General features: G+C 61.4%; 2 protein-coding genes across 10 annotated transcripts in view; one reads left to right on the forward strand and one right to left on the reverse strand.

The window, feature by feature from the left end:
- SGSM3 (small G protein signaling modulator 3) overlaps positions 1–11947 on the forward strand; it is a 35264-nt gene extending 23317 nt beyond the window's left edge. For 2 of the 8 annotated variants that reach the window (XM_068970391.1, XM_068970392.1), the window contains exons 2-21: positions 2269–2380; positions 2867–2952; positions 3320–3392; positions 4632–4828; positions 4906–5013; positions 5531–5674; positions 5890–6085; positions 6447–6592; positions 6818–7042; positions 7466–7520; positions 7670–7797; positions 7893–8048; positions 8160–8214; positions 8404–8453; positions 8618–8770; positions 8882–8952; positions 9072–9281; positions 9785–9907; positions 9992–10052; positions 10264–11947. In XM_068970391.1, coding sequence (XP_068826492.1) covers positions 2374–2380; positions 2867–2952; positions 3320–3392; positions 4632–4828; positions 4906–5013; positions 5531–5674; positions 5890–6085; positions 6447–6592; positions 6818–7042; positions 7466–7520; positions 7670–7797; positions 7893–8048; positions 8160–8214; positions 8404–8453; positions 8618–8770; positions 8882–8952; positions 9072–9281; positions 9785–9907; positions 9992–10052; positions 10264–10344 — 2325 coding nt within the window. In that variant the 5' untranslated portion in view covers positions 2269–2373 and the 3' untranslated portion in view covers positions 10345–11947. Of the gene's footprint in view, positions 1–2268; positions 2381–2866; positions 2953–3319; positions 3393–3421; positions 4829–4905; positions 5014–5427; positions 5675–5889; positions 6086–6446; positions 6593–6817; positions 7043–7465; positions 7521–7669; positions 7798–7892; positions 8049–8159; positions 8215–8403; positions 8454–8617; positions 8771–8881; positions 8953–9071; positions 9282–9784; positions 9908–9991; positions 10053–10263 lie in introns of those variants that run through there. The other 6 variants (XM_068970395.1, XM_068970396.1, XM_068970397.1 and 3 more) reach the window with 6 other exon arrangements.
- The window catches only part of MRTFA (myocardin related transcription factor A), a 126487-nt gene continuing 119456 nt past the window's right edge, over positions 10777–17807 (reverse strand). The window contains exons 10-14 of one of the 2 annotated variants that reach the window (XM_068970389.1): positions 16658–17332; positions 16118–16447; positions 15133–15285; positions 14833–14893; positions 10777–12113 (exon numbers count right to left, since the gene is read on the reverse strand). In XM_068970389.1, the coding sequence (XP_068826490.1) occupies positions 11611–12113; positions 14833–14893; positions 15133–15285; positions 16118–16447; positions 16658–17332 (1722 nt within the window). In that variant the 3' untranslated portion in view covers positions 10777–11610. Of the gene's footprint in view, positions 12114–14832; positions 14894–15132; positions 15286–15657; positions 15754–16117; positions 17333–17807 lie in introns of both variants that reach the window. The other variant, XM_068970388.1, reaches the window with a different exon arrangement.

Consider the following 17807-nt stretch of genomic DNA (forward strand, 5'->3'; position numbering starts at 1 on the left):
CATCCATCACAGAATTCTGATTCAAACCAGGCCCCACATACCTGTCACACTGAAGGAAGACATTACGTCTTCCTTTCGCAAAGCAGACAGACAGGTCTAGGACGGCTGGCCCATTAGGGAAGTGGGTTCTGCCATCTGTTTCTCAGCAGGACTTGTCTGGAAGCAGGAGGGCTGCCTCCCAGGTGGGCCATCATGATGAGCATTTAGCTCATACATGGCCCAGTTAGGTTGTGACTGGGCAGGAGGAGGGGCTGGTGACCCAGCTGAACTGCCCTTGGGACAAACTGATTAGTTTTGGCCCCAGATTTGCAAGTGTGTCTTTAAAGAGAGCTAAGATTTTTTTCATGTGCCTAGTTTTCAACGTATGCTGGAGTAAAGGGTCCATAGGCTGATGTTTTCTCAGGATGCCCTCGATGGTTCTTTGACTTCCCTTTTTGTTTCTTGCTCACTCACCTGATCCTTCGAGTTTACCCAGAACTCTGCAGACAGCAGGGAGGAGAAGAAGCCAACAGCTGCCACCTTCGAGCTCCTGTCACCTGAAAAATGGCAGAAGGATGTTTAGGGCTAGGTGGATATGGTTCCAAAACCTAGACGGCAACTTGTCCTAAAAGATTTCAACCACATCTCCATGGTTATCTTCTGTTTATGTTACCTTCCTTTCATTTCAAGGTTAGAAGTAAAAGGCTTCATTCAGAAAAAGGCTGAGAAACTGCGTTTCTGTCGAGGCTCAAGCAGGTGGTGATAGGTTCTTTCTGAAAGGAGCAGGTAAGAAAGTGAGAGGAAGCCCTGAGCGCTGATGCCTCCGCTGACTATTGTTTTAAAATTGAGATACAAATCACATGGTACAAAGTTTACTACTTTTAAAGTGGATAATTCAGTGGTTTGAATATTTCATGCTGTTGTGTGGCTAATCACCACTCTCCAATTCCAGACCAGTTTTCACCTCCACAGATAGATACCCCGCCCGCATCCTTCCCCTGCCTTCTGCTGTCCCCTCTCCTCAGCCCCTGGCAGTCACTAACCTCCTTTCTGTAACTGGGGATTTGCTTCTGCTGGATATCTCTTTTAAATAGAATCATACCGCTATCCATCCTCTTGTGACTGGCTTCTTTACCTGAGCGTACTGTTCTTAAGGTTCACTATGGTGTGGCATTCTTAGCACTTCATCCCTCTTTACGGCTGACTGATACTCCTGTGTGGACATGCGGTGCCTTCCATAAACCCCTGCACCGGTTCGTGGACACACGGGCTGTTACTGCATTTGGGCCAGAACGCGCGGTTCTGCTGTGAACCTCCACGTAGTTTTCTGTGTGGATACCTGTTTTAACTTCTGTGGGTTAATAACTAGGAGTGGAATTCTGGGGTCACATGGTAACCCTATATCGCACCTTTTGAGGAGCGTTAGGGTGCTTTCCACAGCAGCTGCGCCATCTGACGTTCCCACCAGCAGCAGAGGAGGCTTCCAGTTTCGCCACATCCTCGTCAACCCTAATCATTGCCTTTTTGATGATAGCCGTCCTCGTGGCTGTGACATGGTCTCTCACTGTGGTTCTGATGTGCATTTTCCTGGTGACTAATGATGCTGAACATCTTTGTACCTGCTCACTGGCTACTTAACATCTGTTCTTTGGAGAAATGTCTGTTCAGATCTTAAGCTCGTTTTTAAAAATTGGGCTATTTGTCTTTTTATTGTTGAGTCACTTTTTTAAGAGGACAAAAAGAGAGAGGCAAGGGTTTAAACAATAACAGGAGATTTAGTTAGATTGCAGCTTCATAGTTTTCCAGCTGTGAGTGCTGAAAAGTGTGGTGGATGAAGTGGAAACGCCAGAGTCAGGTGAGTGGAGGTACTGACTCAGACGTATTCTAAGTGATTCCTCAAAAATTCTGGCTTGGAGGAACCTATTCACGGAAGTTTCGGCGGTGTCTGGTCTTTGTTTTCTGTTTGGGGGACGTTTGCTTGGGCGTAGAGCATCAGGAAGTCTGTCTGTGTGGTCCTCTCCAGCCGCAGGAGTGCGGGGACTGAGCAGACTCTCCTCTTGGCCCACAGAGCTGTCGAGAACAGCAGTTTTATAGCCTCTTCACAGTGTCTTCCTCTTGAACGAAATGTTGAGAACAGTAGGCTTTTTCTTTCAAGTGAGACTTTTCTTTCCCTGTCAAACATTTCCCTTGTCACCGCCCTGGACCAGCATAGCAGTCTATGTATAGAAAGGACCCCCTGCAGAGGGGCTGTGGTAGATGACTTTCCCCTTTGCACTCCTGCCCGAGCAGATGTTTCTGGACCAGATGACACTTGAGGAGCCTCCCAGCTCTGAGACACTAGGCTAGGAAACCCCAGTCTGGATCTGCAGAAGATTCTCCTGTCCTCTCCGCACAATGTCAGGTGGGAGGCAGGGGCCTGGCTTGGAAGTGGGGTGACGGGCCCTCCCGGGGGAAAGGAGTCTTACCCAAGAGGACCTTCCCAGTGGGAGGGAAGCAGACTTGTTTCCCACGGACCTTCGAGGGTCACGTGGACCGTCCAGGTCAGAGGTAGAGAAAGGAGGAAGTCTTCTGACAGGCCTTGAGGGGGGTTACTGCCACTGTCTCCTGTTTCCCCGATTCCCTGTCCCCCTCTCCCTGCAGTCCTCATACGCAGGTGGAAGGAGAGCCAGGGAGGAGGGCGGTTTCGTCTGGAGCACACCGCTGGTCTCCTGTAACTGCCTCCAAAAGTTGCTCGTTGCTAGCTTTCTCCGCTCCCCCATCCACCCCACTCTGGATGGTCCAGTCCTTTACTGGTGGCGCGTGGGGCGTGGGGGTGTCTCAACCTGAATTTCCCCTTGGATACTCTGCATTGTGTTTATCTCCTATTGCTGGTCTTCCCTGCTTTTAGGAAGTCACGTGCCTTCTGCCAACGGCCCCTTCTCAGCCCTGACTCCAAGTATGTGGCCCCAGGAGATCCTGGCCAAGTGCGCGCAGGTACAGCAGGCTCAGCGGCCCTGCCCCACACTGGGCGCCCGGGGGCCACCATCTGCTGCAGGTGTCTGGGAGGGGAGCCACTCCCCTGTATTCACGTGGGCCCCAGAGACAGCTTCTTAGCGCCACAGCCTCTGTGAGTCAGGCATTAGGTTGGAGAAAAAGTAAGACCTCTGCTCTCGGTATTATGGGGACACGAAAACACATAAAATGTGTTTCTTGCCTTGACCTTATCTTTGACCTCTGAGGAAAACAAGGAAAATGCGGGGAGAACTTGAGAGGGTCATGGGCCCCGTAGCTGAGAGATGACCACGGGAGGCTTCAGGGAAGGCTGGGAGGAGTGCAGTAGTGCCGACCTTCCCACCCTCAGCTCCAGGAGGAGGCGGCCGAGGAGCAGCCAGAGGTCCGCTACGACGAGTTCGGGTTCCGCGTGGACAAGGAAGGTGAGACTGAGCCCCTCGGGGGTAACCTGCCCCTGTCCTTGTTGGGGAGCACCAGCTCTGTGACCCATGACACTGCGGTGGCCTTGGGCTCTGGATGTTTCACCCTGATGTTCTAGAATCGTGCACAAAGCCACATCTGATGCTGATGCTGTTACAAGTATACAGAGTCCTCCAGGATATTTTTGGTTTTGGAGAGGGCGAGGTTCCCTTTTTTCTTTTCTTTGCCACTCTGCACAGCTTGTGGAATCTTAGTTCCCCAACCAGGGATTGAACCTGGGCCCTTGGCAAAGAAAGTGCTAAGTCCTAGCCAGTGGACCACCAGGAATTCCCTGTTTTTGTTTTTAAGATTAATTTTATTGATCATAATATGATAATAAAAGCAGTAATGTTCATTATAAAGAATTTTAAAAATACATCAAAATGTAGAGATTAAAACAAATCAATCCTTAATCCTACAACCTGCAGATAACTGCTGACATTTCAGTGTGGTTTTTCCTGGCTTTGTGAGTGTCCGTTTGTACCTTTCATAACTAAGATGGTATCATATACGTGTTTATATATTGTTCTTATATCTCTTCACCTTATTCCATGAGCATTTGTCTGTCAGTTAAGATATTCTTTAAAGAATATTTTCTGTGACTGTGTACTGTCCCATCGTAATGGGCTGGTCATCGTGTATCTGTGACCAGTCTTCTGTAAGCGAACCCCAGGCCATCCCCACTGCTTGCTGCTATCGGTCGCCACGTGGGCGCTTGGGAGGCCGTCTGCCAGAACCCAGGGTGGCCTGCCACCAACCAGATAACTGACTGAGACCAGCCGTCTGCAGGTCATGCACATTTCCAGTTCTGACGAGTCTTCCTTGTTGTCTGGTTCATAGGCAGGTATTTATGAGTTAAAAGCTGCGCCTGAGAGGAACATAGGGAACTTTCTAGTATGATGGGAGTATTCTGTATCCTGACGGGGACAGTGTTTAGATGTTTGTTTATTGATCCTCGACAAAGACGAGGCCAACAGGATTTTCAGGGCAGAAGGGTGAACACCTAGGGAGCAGGGATGGCGGGCTCATTGGTCTGGTTTAGGGGAGACAATGAAGAGCGCAGATTTGCTATCCAGGGTGCCAGGGAAGTGGCTGGAAAGGGGACCGTGGGTTTCAGCAGTGAGATCTGGGCAGTGGACCCTGAGCCTGGCCCTCTGCTCTCGGAGCACAGGCAGCGGGGTCACTGTTCCCCCTCTCCACAGATGCAGATGGCACCCCCTATTCCGGCCAGCTGCTGGAGGACCCCCCCCAGAGGCTGCGCTGGCAGGCCCACCTGGAGTTCACCCACAACCACGACGTGGGGGACCTCACCTGGGACAAGATTGCCGTCTCGCTGCCCCGCTCGGAGAAGCTCCGCTCCCTGGTGCTGGCCGGGGTCCCCCACAGCATGAGGCCACAGGTGAGGCAGGGGGCCACGGAGGCCATGGGGACCGGGGCCCCACGGGGACTGAATGCTGTGCCCTGCCCCCTCCTCAGCTGTGGATGCGGCTGTCTGGGGCCCTGCAGAAGAAGAGGAACTCCGAGCTGTCCTACCGAGAGATCGTGAAGAACAGCTCCAACGATGAGACCATTGCCGCCAAGCAGGTGAGGCCCTGTGGTGGGGGGCAAGGAGTGGGGGAGGCCCCTCAGGGGTGGCCAGGAGGCAACCTTGGGTAGTCCTTTCACCCGTACACCTGTGCCTGGAGCCAGCTTCTTCCTTGGTTCCTCTAGGGGTTGGGGGGATAGTCAGAAAAGTCACCATACCCAGTGCGTATTAGGGTCCCCTGGAGACTTTAAATGCAGGTTTCCAGGTTTCTTTCCAGAGATTCTCATTCCATAGCTCTGGCTCCAGCCCCAGGCTTCTGTAGTTTTGTTGAGAAGGTCCCAGTGAACCACCGTGGCCTCAGCTGCACACCAGCTGGGCTCTGACTCCCAGGGGAGGAGGGTTAACTTTGACCCAGAGCCTGAGGACACCCCCCTTCCTGGGAGAGAAGCCAACCTGAGGTTTGCCCCACACAGGGGTCCCTGGCCTCCTCCCCGGGGGCCTCGGTGTCGGGGGTGCGGAGGCTGTGCCGCTGCAGCTGCGCCTCACCGGCTCTTGTTGTGGGCGGGCTGCCGGCAGATCGAGAAGGACCTGCTCCGCACCATGCCCAGCAACGCCTGCTTCGCCCACGTGAGCGGCGTCGGGGTGCCCCGCCTACGCAGGGTGCTCCGAGCGCTGGCCTGGCTCTACCCGGAGATCGGCTACTGCCAGGGCACGGGCATGGTGAGCACAGCCCGGGGCGACCCATCTCACCGTCGGGATGGGAGGCGGGGAGGAGAGAGTGGCGGGGGCGTCCAGAGCAGGGAGAGGGCTGCCAGGTGCCTGAGGCGGGCACATGGTCTGTGGCGTGACCCCCACAGAGGCCACCTTACTCTGATGGGTCCCCCCGACAGTGTGTGAGACCTGGGTAGATGCCCCTCGTCCCCCTGCCCTGCCAGGTGGCTGCCTGCCTCCTGCTCTTCCTGGAGGAGGACGACGCCTTCTGGATGATGTGCGCCATCATTGAGGACCTGCTCCCCGCCTCCTACTTCAGCACCACCCTGCTGGGTGTGCAGACGGACCAGCGCGTCCTGCGGCACCTCATCGTCCAGTACCTGCCTCGCCTGGACAGGCTGCTCCAGGAGCACGACATTGGTGAGGGCCCGACCCGCCTCTGCTCTGGGTCCCGGGGTCCCAGCTTGGGCTTGGGTGCCGCGGGTCTGAGACCTCGGGAAGTGGCCGAGGACAGTACCTGGCGGCTCAGGAGGAAGAAGGGGGCGTGCCCCCCTGCGCTGCTCTCTTGCTCTCTGCGGCCCTGCCTTCTCCACGCGGGCCTGGGGGACGGCCCGCCTCCTCCATGGCTTGCGGGCCTGCGGGACGCCCCACCCTTGCAGCCCTGCCTCCTCTACGCGGGCCTGGGAGACGCCCCGCCCTGCGGCCCCGCCTCCTCCACGCGGGCCTGGGGGATGCCCCGCCCTGGCAGCCCACCGCCCCTGGCCCCGCCGTGTGTCCGCAGAGCTGTCGCTCATCACGCTGCACTGGTTCCTCACGGCCTTCGCCAGCGTGGTGCACATCCGCCTGCTGCTGCGCCTCTGGGACCTGTTTTTCTACGAGGGCTCCCTGGTGCTGTTCCAGGCCACACTGGGCATGCTGCGCCTCAAGGTGACGGCCCAGCCCCGGCGTCAGAGGCGGCTCCCTGGCAGCCCCGTGGGGCCAGCCCTCCGCTGGTCCGGGTCACGGCCTCCTGCGGCCTGAACACTAGCCCATTGGGGGGCGGGGGTGTCTCTCAGGGGCAGGGCCTCCTTGTGCTCAGCTTGACCGTGCAGGGAAGTCACCCCGGTGGCTTGGGTCTGCCAGGCGGTGACGCCCGCCCTTCTCCCGGCCCAGGAAGACGAGCTGATCCAGTCGGAGAACTCCGCCTCCATCTTCAACACGCTATCAGACATCCCGTCGCAGCTGGAGGACGCGGACCTGCTGCTGGCGGAGGCCATGCGGCTGGCGGGCTCGCTCACCGCCGTGGCCGTGGAGGCCCAGCGCCGCAAGCACCTGGCCTACCTGCTGGCCGACCAGGGCCAGCTCCTGGGCACCACCGCCACCACTAGCCTGTCTCAGGTGGGCATGGGTGGGAGGAGGCCCCGCTCACCTCCGCCCCTCAGCTCCCAGGGCCCAGCTTGCCCGGGTCACTGCTGTGGAGGAACCACCGCTTTGCCCTTGGCACATCTCTGCCAAGAGCTACCCTGTTTGGGTGTAGGATAGACCCAGGTTTGATTTGACCCTCAGAGCTGGCATCAGAGGCCACGTTAGAGAAGGCAGCATGAGTGAGATGCCAGCCGGGCCTCGTGCGGGAGGGCTCTGCTCGCTGCCCCCCTGTGCTGGGGCGCCATCTGAGTGCTGAGTGCCAAGCCCTGCTGACCTGACTTCGTGCCCGCAGGTGGTCTGGGTGCTGGGTGCCCGGCCCCACTGACCTGGCTCCGTGCCTGCAGTTGGTCTGGGTGCTGGGCGCCCGGCCCCAATGACCTGGCTCCGTGCCCACAGGTGGTGCGCCGCAGGACTCAGCGGAGGAAGGCTGGCATCACATCGCTGCTCTTCGGTGAGCGCTCCGTGCAGGCAGCCGGGCGCTGGGCTGGGCTCTGAAAGTGGGGCAACAGGGGTGATCAGACTCACTCCCCATGTGGACTCTGTGCTTCCTTGGAGTTGGGACGAGGCGCAGCCACGGCTGCTATTGTCTCGGCCTCGCAGGGGAGGACGACCTGGAGGCGATGAAGGCCAAGAACATCAAGCAGACGGAGCTGGTGGCCGACCTTCGGGAAGCTATTCTGCGTGTGGCCCGCCACTTCCAGTGCACAGACCCCAAGAACTGCAATGTGGTGAGTCTCGGGGCCCAGCCATGGGTGCAGGGCTTGACCGGGGCCCCACTTCCCTGGCCCTGGCCTGAGCAGTGGCCTTTCTGCCGCCCTGGCAGGAGCTGACCCCGGACTACAGCATGGAGAGCCACCAGCGGGACCACGAGAACTACGTGGCCTGCTCGCGTGGCCACCCGCGCCGGGCCAAGGCCCTGCTGGACTTCGAGCGCCATGACGACGATGAGCTGGGCTTCCGCAAGAACGACATCATCACGGTGTGTGGGGAGCGGGCGCCTTCCCTTGGCAGCGGGTGGGGTGGCCAAGCCCTTGCTTGGCCAGAGCTCTGACCCAGGACAAAGCCAGCTTCGCACGCTTTTCCTTGGCAGATTGTCTCTCAGAAGGACGAGCACTGCTGGGTGGGCGAGCTGAATGGCTTGAGAGGTGAGGCCTCCGTCTGGTCTGTGTCGTGCCGGGCCGGGCCGGGCCGGGGGGAGGGCGGGCCAGGCCGCGAGGCTGCGGCGGTGTGGGGTGTGCTCGGTGTCTCTGTCGCCCTGTGTCCTCAGTCCCGTCGGGGGTGGGAGAGCTCAGGACACAGAGCTGCGCGCCTCATGGGCTCTGCTTCTCTCCCAGGCTGGTTTCCAGCCAAGTTCGTTGAAGTCCTGGATGAGCGGAGCAAGGAGGTGAGCACGCACGTGAGGTGGGCCTGTCCCCGGGGGGCCGTACTCCTTCTACCCTGAGGCCGGTGCCCTCCTGGGCCCCGGGCTGTGTCCCCCGGGCGTGTGGAGCGCTTGTGAGGATGGGGAGGGGCTGGCTGAGGCCCTCAGACCTCATCCTCGCCACTCAGTACTCCATCGCGGGGGATGATGCCGTGACAGAGGGGGTCACAGACCTCGTGCGAGGGACCCTCTGCCCAGCCCTCAAGGCCCTGTTTGAACACGGACTGAAGAAGCCTTCGCTGCTCGGGGGCACCTGCCACCCCTGGCTGTTCATCGAGGAGGTGAGTGTCCAGACTCCGTGGAGCTGGTGGGGAGGTGACCTGCTCAGCCGGACTCCGTGGCTCTGACCTGGTATCTACCCTCGGGTCCCTGACACTCACCGTGCCCCCCAGGCAGCAGGCCGGGAGGTCGAGAGAGACTTCGACTCCGTGTACTCACGCCTGGTGCTGTGCAAGACATACAGGTAACCTGGCGCCTGCATCCTCCTGCAGGTCGCCCTCCTGGCAGCCTGGGGCCGGGGATGGAGGGGGGGCGTGGCCCAAGCCCACTAGGGCGGTGTGGGCAGCTCTGGTCCCCCCTCAGGTTGGATGAAGATGGCAAAGTCCTCACCCCAGAGGAGCTGTTGTACCGGGTAAGGGGGGCCGTGGGTAGACTGGCCTCTAGGGTGAGCAGCTGGGGACACCTGAGTGACCGCTGTGCCCCCCAGGCTGTGCAGTCCGTTAACGTGACCCACGACGCCGCACACGCACAAATGGACGTGAAGCTCCGCTCCCTCATCTGCGTGGGGCTCAAGTGAGTGTGTGTGCGCCCATGAGCAGGGTGTGTGTGTGTGTGTGTGCGTGCCCCCACGGGGGGTGGGGCTAAGCTGGGCAGACGGAGGTGGGCGGTGGCCAGGGTGGCTCCCGAAGGTCGTCCTCCAGCATGAGACTGGCCACCGCTTGGCAGAGAGGGATGCTGGGGCCCGTGAAGCACTGGTTCCAGTGAGGTGAGCAGTCAGGGCTCACCGGGGACCTGGCTGCAGGCTGACGGATGCCAGCCTTGGGCGGGCCAGGCAGAGCATGGGGTTTCTGGACTTGCCACCAGGCAGAGGGGTGGTGTCCAGGCTGCGCTGACCTGGGGCAGGGGCCCCCAAGATGAGCTCAGAGCACGCCATGGAGCTGCTGGCCAGCGAGCAGGCGCGTCACTGGCTGAGGGACCAGCGGGGCTGAGGGAGGTGGTGATGGCGCCTCAGACGCAGGAGGGGTGGTGAGGGGTGGGGGCGCGGGCCGCTGAGCGGGCGCCCTCCCTGCCCCCAGCGAGCAGGTGCTGCACCTGTGGCTGGAGGTGCTCTGCTCCAGCCTGCCCACCGTGGAGAAGTGGTACCAGCCCTGGTCCTTCCTGCGTAGCCCTGGCTGGGTCCAGATCAAGTGCGAGCTACGGTGAGGAGACCCTGGGCTCCTGCAGGCCCAGCCGGGGGGTGGCTGAGCCCTGCCAGCGTCTGACAGCCCCCCTTCGCCCTCCAGGGTCCTCTGCTGCTTCGCATTCAGCCTCTCCCAGGACTGGGAGCTTCCTGCAAAGAGAGAGGTGGGTGGTGGGGCCTGCCTCCCAGGGGACTGTGGCAGTTGGGGCAGGCTGGCATCAGTGCTGGGGGCCGCCTCCCCCAAGTGTTTCTGGGTGGCTGAGGCCTCAGGGGGGCCCTGAGTGCTGGCGCTGCCTGTGAGGACCACCCTGGCCCTGCCACCTGGCTTCCTCACCGTGTGCCCAGCAGCCGTGACAGGAGGGCTGTCTCATGCAGGAGGAGAAGAAGCCCTTGAAGGAGGGCGTCCAGGACATGCTGGTGAAGCACCACCTCTTCAGCTGGGACATCGACGGGTGACGTGCTCCTCCAGGGGCTTCCCCCCCCGCCCCCACAAAGCAAGGAGAGAACGGCTGGCCCTGGCCAGCTCCACGCTGCAGGGTGGAGGGGAGGACGTGCTCCAGAGTTCTGACTGGGCACTGTGGTGGGGGGGGTCAGAGTGGCAGAGAAAGGAGTGCCCTGTCCTGCCAGCATCTTTACAGAGGCCCTGGGCCCAGCTCCACGAAGCCAACCAAAAACCTCGTGAGGTGGGGCGCCAGCTTTGGGCTGTCAGGTTTTGCTCAGGAAGAGCGTGGGGGTGGCTGAAGGCTCCTGGGCATCCGTGATTTATAAATAAACTCTTGTCTCTGAGAGAGAAAGTACCTCCCCGCCTCCCATCCAGCCCTACCGCCCATGTCTTGTCTAACGTGGATTGAACGAGATGGACCAGCAAGAGGTGTTTTTGTTTTTATTTTAAAAAGTTCACACAGCTATCCCACCTCCGGTTTTGGTGATTCCACCCCTCGTCCCCTGTGGATGACTGTGACGGGCAGGAGGCAGCGGCCAGAGCCTGAGGGCCGCCTCGGGCTCCCCTGCCAACCCTGGCCGTGGTGGCTGCAGTGAGGCAGCAGACGGAATGTGGGCAGGAAGCACCCCGCCCTCGTGGCACTGATAAGGAGCAGGAAGCAGGAGGGTGGGGCTCAGGCTGTGGCGAGGTGGCTACACGTCAAACACAAGTGATGGGCGGGACCGCGGGAAGCTGCGCCCGGCCCTGGGAGCGGTGGTCTCCAGGCCCTTCTGTGCAGAAGGCGGGGGCAGCTGCACCCACCCCCGCCGAGATATATGTGTATACGTATGGCGATATTATAACATAGAGGTATGTACACCTGTACAGAAACTGCCACCAACCATACATGGCTGCGCTACAGCAAGACACTAGGAGGCAGGGAGCCCCACCTGGGAGGCCTGGGACGCTGGTGTTGGCGCCGCGAGGATGGTGAGGTAGAGGCCCAGCCCGTGCCCCCTCGGGGCAGGAGAGGACACGCGGGCCTGGGCTCTGCCTCAGCCCCGGGCCTCGCCTCCTGAGCAGACCGCAGCTGGCAAGTGCACCCCGACCTCACAGAAGGAGGTCAAATAGAAGCCCGGCCCATGCAGGCCTCCGCGAGCCCGGGGCGGGGCCCGGCACCGCCTCCCTGGAGCGGGCAGGGCCTGTGATTGTCAGGACTTACGGCCTCACGGAGGGGCGGGGCTGGAAAGTGCCGGGCGCCCCGGAGTTCTCGGGGCCTCTAGCCCTCCCACCCCCGGGAGCTACAAGCAGGAGTCCCAGTGCAGCTGCAGGTCGTGGCCGTCGAGGAAGTCCGTGGAGAAGAGGCTGGGGGCCGTGGTGCTGAGCGGGGCCAGGCTGAGCACCGGCCCGCCCGACGACAGCTCCAGCCAGTCCATGCTGTCCAGGTGCCCGTCGGCCAAGTCTAGGCCCACACCGCTGGGCTCAGGCGCAAAGTGCAATTCCGAGGTGTCCATGGGGGATGGGGGGTGGTCCAGGATGGCGGAGCTGCTCAGCATCTGGCTGTGGAGGTCGTCGATGAGGGAGAGGGGTTCCGGACCCTCGTGCCCGCCAGTCAGCAGCGGCAGCCCTGTGCTACTCTCCAGGAAGTCCTCCAGGCGCCCAGGCAGGGCCGGCGAGCCCGACGGCGGCGGGGCGGCCTGAGGGAGCTCGGCCGCGGGCGAGGGCTGGGCGGCCAGGGGCGAGCCGCAGGCTGCTGTGGGGGGCGCCTTCTCTTTCCCTGGCTCCTTGAAATCCGCTGAGATCTCTGCCAATCGAGAAAGCAAAGGGGCATCAGAAGCCAGCCTGAGTGTGACCTGCAATTGGAGCCCCCCCTTACAGCACATACAGATATTAGCTCAAAATGGGCCAAAGACCTAGATTTAGGAGCCAAGACTAGAAAAGAAAAGGGAACATCTCTGTGACACGGAAGTCAGTAGTGATTTCTTGGTTGTAACACCAAGTGAAAGTGAAGTCGCTCAGTCGTGTCCGACTCTTTGCGACCCCATGGACTGTAGCCCACCAGGCTCCTCTGTCCATGGGATTTTCCAGGCAGGAGTACTGGAGTGGGTTGCCATTTCCTTCTCCAGGGGATCTTCCCGACCCAGGGATCAAACCCGGGTCTCCCGCATTGTAGACAGACGCTTTACCGTCTGAGCCACCAGGGAAGTCCTCAACACCAAAAGCATAGGCAAAGAAAAAATAAACTGGCCATCATAAAAATTCAAAACTTCGTACATCAAAGATCACTACTGAAAATGAAAAGACCATACAGCAACTATAGTGCAGCTGTGTGGAAACAGTCCTGCAGTTCCTCCAAACGTGAAACACCCAGAATGACTCAGCCGGCAGCTCAGCCTCTACACACGCACCCCAAAGAACGGGATCACGGACTCAGACACCAGTGCTCAGGACAGCGTTGCTCACAATAGCCAAAAGGCAGAAACAGCCGAAAGTGGGAACAGCCGAAAGTGGGTGAAGGGATAAACACATTGATACTGACACAATGGAACACTATTCAGCCCCAAAGAAATTCTGGTAAAAGCTACATGGAAGAACCTTGAGGGTATTATGCTAAGTGAAGCCAGCCAGAGACAAGGAGAAAGTGGACGACTGCACTCCCATCCGTTGAGAACAGTCAGTTCCAGAAACAGGAAGCAGAAAGGGGGGGGAACAGGGAGTTAGTGTGAAGGTGACGGTCAGCACGGGACGATGCAAGAGTCCTAGAAACAGGGAGCAGTGATGGCTGCACAACCATGTAAATGAACCTCATGCTGCTGAGTTTGCACATTTCAAAGATGAGTGGTGGAAAACCATGTTACATATATTTTATCACAATAAAAAAAAAGTAATGCAGAAACCAGGCTTGCTCCTTGGCCCTCCAGGTCCCATCCCAGCCGAGCGCCAGACGCCCAGCCCCACTCCCCGCCTCCCTCTCCCTCAGCTCGCCTGTGCCCCCCCACCTGATGACGCCCTCTCCGAGGCTCTGTGGCCCTCTGGGGGCAAACAACCCCAGCTTCCTCCTCTGCCGTCTCTTCTTCTCAGCTTCCCACAGCCCCTCTTCCGGCAGCCCTGCCCTCCCGGAGCCTCAGCGCCACCGGCCTTAATTAGGAACGCACCTCAGGCCCCCACTGCAGACCCTGCAATCCGGGGAGTCTCCCCAAGATCAAAACCAGTGACCTCGATTGTTTTGTAATTGAGGTTAAATCCACCACTTTAAAGTATCCAAGCTCATGAGCTCTTCCTCTTCCTACTGATAAAATTAAATCCCTCAGGAGAGAAGCTGCCTATTTCTCTGCCCACGCAGACACGCCCCTGGGGTCTCCTTCACCTCCAGACCACCAGCTCGTCCCACCAGCAGGCAAACGCGCCTCCTTTCCACACCCACCCCCTTGCGGGGGACCCCCTGCAGAGAGCGGTCTAGACCTGCTGTCTCCCACAGCCCCAGCCTCTCCAACTGGCTTCAGGCAGGCTCTGGCCGCCGACCCACTGTCTGGGCTGAGGTCACCGGCCGCCACCACGACACGGCCAGGTCTCGGTCCCCAGCTTTCGTGAGCAGCCCTCAGTGGCCCTGGGCCTTGATCCTCTGGAGGGTGCAGCTCCCTCTCCGACCCCTGGTCAGCCTCAGCAGCTTGAACCACCACCCCCCCCCCGCCACCACTTCCTCCTCTCTGCACACCCAGCCTCCCGCACAGCCCCCCCCCCCGTCCTCAGCCCAGACCTCCCCTGGGCTGGCCTGGTGGTCCCCCCATTCAGTCTAGGGACTGAGGCGCCCACGACCCCGAGCGCTCACACTGCTGCTAACACCGCGCCCCTGGCCGCCGTGTCCCCTGGCCACACACCTAACAGCCACAGGAAACTGAACTGGCTCGCTGCAGACGCTCCTAGACTCGGCCCTCCTGTGGCCCCCCTCACACCCCGCTCTGCTGGATCACCAGCCTCCCCGTCCGCCCTTCCAGAGGAGCCACCCTTCACACAAAGCTGTGCTATGGCTCCCAGCGTCGCCCAGGGTCCTGGCGCCCCCAGGCCTCTGTACCACCCACACCCGCTCCAGTCCGCCCTGCAGCGCTGAACAGCACCCAGCAACCCTGACCCCAACCACCCCCCCACCCGGGACCCTTGCCTCCCCTGCTTTTCTTGACGCTCCGACGGACAGTTTGTTTTATTCCTCCATCACCTCCCCACAAAAGGCCGGAAGCCCCGCAGAGGTGGGCATCTCTCTCTCACTGCCTCACCCTGGGCTGTGGGCACAGCGCTGGGCACATGGTGCAGCAGCTCAGGATAAGACAAACGTGTGCTGAAGATGCCCCCCACGGGGCCCTGCCCAGCTTCTGGGACGCGCCTCACATGCCGCTGCCTCCTAAGTACTTACCAGGCCCGCCAGGCATTCTGTCAAGAACCAAACCAAACCCAATCACCCAAGCCCAAGCTGGAGACACTGGGGCAGGCAGGAGGGCGGGGGAGGCAGCGTGGGGCCTGAACTTTACCTCCACTCTGAATCAGAATGTCAAACAGGTCATCCATCTGCTGGCTCGAGGAACCATTCTCCTGTGGGCCAAAGATCAGAAAAACATGAAGACCTACGACAGGAAGCCCCAGCCTGGCTCAGAGCAGACCCTCCCGGCTCCGAGCCAGCAGTCAGGCCCCCGTGGGCTGCGCCAGGCTCCCACAGCTGACCCTCTCTCCTGCCCTGACACCCCCTCTCCAAGGCCTCTTGGAGGCCCCTTCCCATGAGACCCGAGGGACTGTGACCACCCACCCCACAGGCCCCTGGCCACCCTCTTTACCTGCGGCCTGGGCTGCTGGCTCACGGCTTCCTCGTAGCCAGGCGGCTCCTTCTTCGGCTGAGAAGCGGGGGTCCCAAACAGGGGCTGGGGTGGGGGCTCCAGGTCCATGTGGCCTGGGGGGCCGGGAGCTGGAGACTCAGGCTGGGACAGAGGCTGAAGGAAGACGAGAACCACGGCCGGCTGAGGGCGGCAGCCCGGGCCCCGCACCAGGCAGGCAAAGCAGGGAGCATCCACCCCCACCCAGGCCAGCGGACGGTGCAGCTGCATGCGCTCTCGGGGAGCTTCGTGCACACCCCCGGGGAAGAAGCCATACAGGATGGGGGTGGCCCTGACCTCTGACCCTACCGAGGACGAGTGGCTCCCTGGGAGCCCAGGGCACAGGCGGGGGCTCCACCTGACCGCCCCTTCCCTTCCCGGAGCTTCTGCTCAGGGCCCGGGTCCCTTCTGGAGTCCCCAGGTCCTGTCACCGCCCCCACCCCCCAAGCCCTGCAGAGCTGAGGCCACACAAAGCCTAAGCAGGCTTACCTTTGACCCAGGCTGAGCAGAGAGTCTGGGCTGTGAGGGCGGTGGCAGCAGGGAGCCAACTGCCAGTGTCGCCTTGCTGGGGGACAGGTGGCCTCTCTGAGGGGAAGAGGGGGAGAGCTCCCGTCAGGCCCCGCCCCCTCCCGGGCACACCCCACCCTGCAGCAGGGGCAGGAGGGGCCCGCCTGGTGGGGCCACAGACAAGCTCTGACACTAAGGGCCACGGCCGGGGGCAGGCCCTCACAGCTCCACCTGCAAGGCTGGGGGTCTCACACAGGGGCCCCAACCTCCCCAACTCCCACGCAGTCTCAGCCCTGCGTGGGTGACCTCGGGTGGGCAGCCCTCGTTTGGGAGGGCTGAAGGGGACGATCCAAGGACATGAGCGCAACCTGCCCCCCCGGGGGCACCATCACTGAATGCCCTCTCGCCCTCTCGCAGGTCCTGCACCCCCTGCCCCAGGTACCTGCTGGGGGCTCCCGCTGGCCAGGCCAGGGCTGTCTGTGTTATTCTTGGTCACGGTGAGGACAAGATGGGTCCCTGCAGAGTCAGTGAGGAGGGGGGGTGGTGTGACCCCCTTGACGAGGCTGGGGCCCTGTGGGCCCAGCAGCAGCTGTGGAGCTGGGGCCGGTTCAGGCTCGGGCAGCACGGCTTCCTGCTTCACCACCACGACCGGGGGCACAAGGGCACACGTGTCTGTGTGGGGGGCGGCGGGGGCCGTGAGGCTGGGGCTGAAGGGGAGCTCAGGGCCCGGGGGCTGCCGGCTCAGCTGGCAGCTGGTGAAGCTGTTCTCCTGCTTCACCGTGGGGCCCAGAGTGACCAGGGCCGGGGCCGGCTCAGGCTCGGGCCCCACGGCCTCTTGCTTCACCACCACGGCCGGGGACACCAGGGCGCGGGTGTCTGCGTGGGGGGCGGCGGGGGCCGAGAGGCTGGGGCTGAAGGGGAGCTCAGGGCCCGGGGGCCGCCGGCTGAGCTGGCAGCTGGCCAGGCTGCTCTCCTGCTTCACCGCGGGGCCCGGGCCAAGCGGGGCGGGGGCGGGGGCCGGCTGCTGGGCCCGCTTCTCCTGCTCCAGCTGCAGCCTGAGCCACTCCACTAGCTGCTGCTTCTGCCGGAGCATGCGCGTCAGCTCCTCGATCTGCTTGTCCTTCTCCTGCAGCATCTGGTCCTTGTCCCGGCCCTCCAGCTCGGCCCGCGCCCCCGGGCTCCGGCAGCAGGCCCCAGGGCGGGGGCCCTCCTCCTTCACGAGGACCTGCAGCGGCGAGGCCTGCAGCGTGAGCTGGGTCACCGGAGACGTCACCATCTCGCCAAAGCTGTCCCCCGGCGTGGAGTTCTCATCGCCTGTGCTGAGCAGTGACCGCTCTGAGGGGGTGGGGGAGACAGGGGGCGTGGAGCCCGTGCTGCCGAACTTCACCACACCGTTGCTGGTCACCGTGGCCACCACCACCTCGGCCGGGGCCAGGCCCGCTGCCACCAGGGCGGGCCCCGTGCTGAGCCGGGCGGTGGGGAAGGCGACCACCACCTCGCCCGCCTTGGGCAGGAGGGAGGTGGCGGGGGCCTTGGGCGCTCCGGGGCTGGCAGGGGTGACCTGCTCCTGGTAGGCACGCAGGCGTTCAATCAGGTCTGTCTTGGTGCCCGAGACGGGCAGTGACCGCAACTTCAGCTCCTGCTTCAGCTCTGCCACCTGCGTAGGCACAGGAGTCAGGGCCACTAGGGGGCAGAGACCAAGACCAGCCTCTATCCAGTGGGCCTCGTCTGTCTGGGCCCCACCAGCCACTTCAGACACATCAAGGCCCGGCCCTGCCACAGCCTGGAAGAAGAGGCCTGCTTCTGCGGCCCCTCCTCCCCGTCCTCGCCCCTTGGCTGGGCAGGACACGTCCACAGTTGTCTCCAGCCCCAGCCTGCGCTCAACCAACACTCGTGTAAACACTCTGCATCTCACAGATGAGAAAACTGAGCTCAGGACAGTGAAATGACTCCTCGGAAGTCACACTGGTGATGTCATGGTGGGCAGAGCTAGGAATGAGGGCCGGGTCTCGAGGATACCAAGGCCCGTGTTCAGCTCCCCACCCAAGGGCTGTGTCTTGCTGGGACATGGGTCATGACTAGGAGGGAGCAGGCTGGTCCAGGGCACAAACTCTCGAGGGAGAATGTGACCC

This window comes from Capricornis sumatraensis, chromosome 4, assembly GCF_032405125.1.
Source record: "Capricornis sumatraensis isolate serow.1 chromosome 4, serow.2, whole genome shotgun sequence".
Lineage (NCBI taxonomy): Eukaryota > Metazoa > Chordata > Mammalia > Artiodactyla > Bovidae > Capricornis > Capricornis sumatraensis.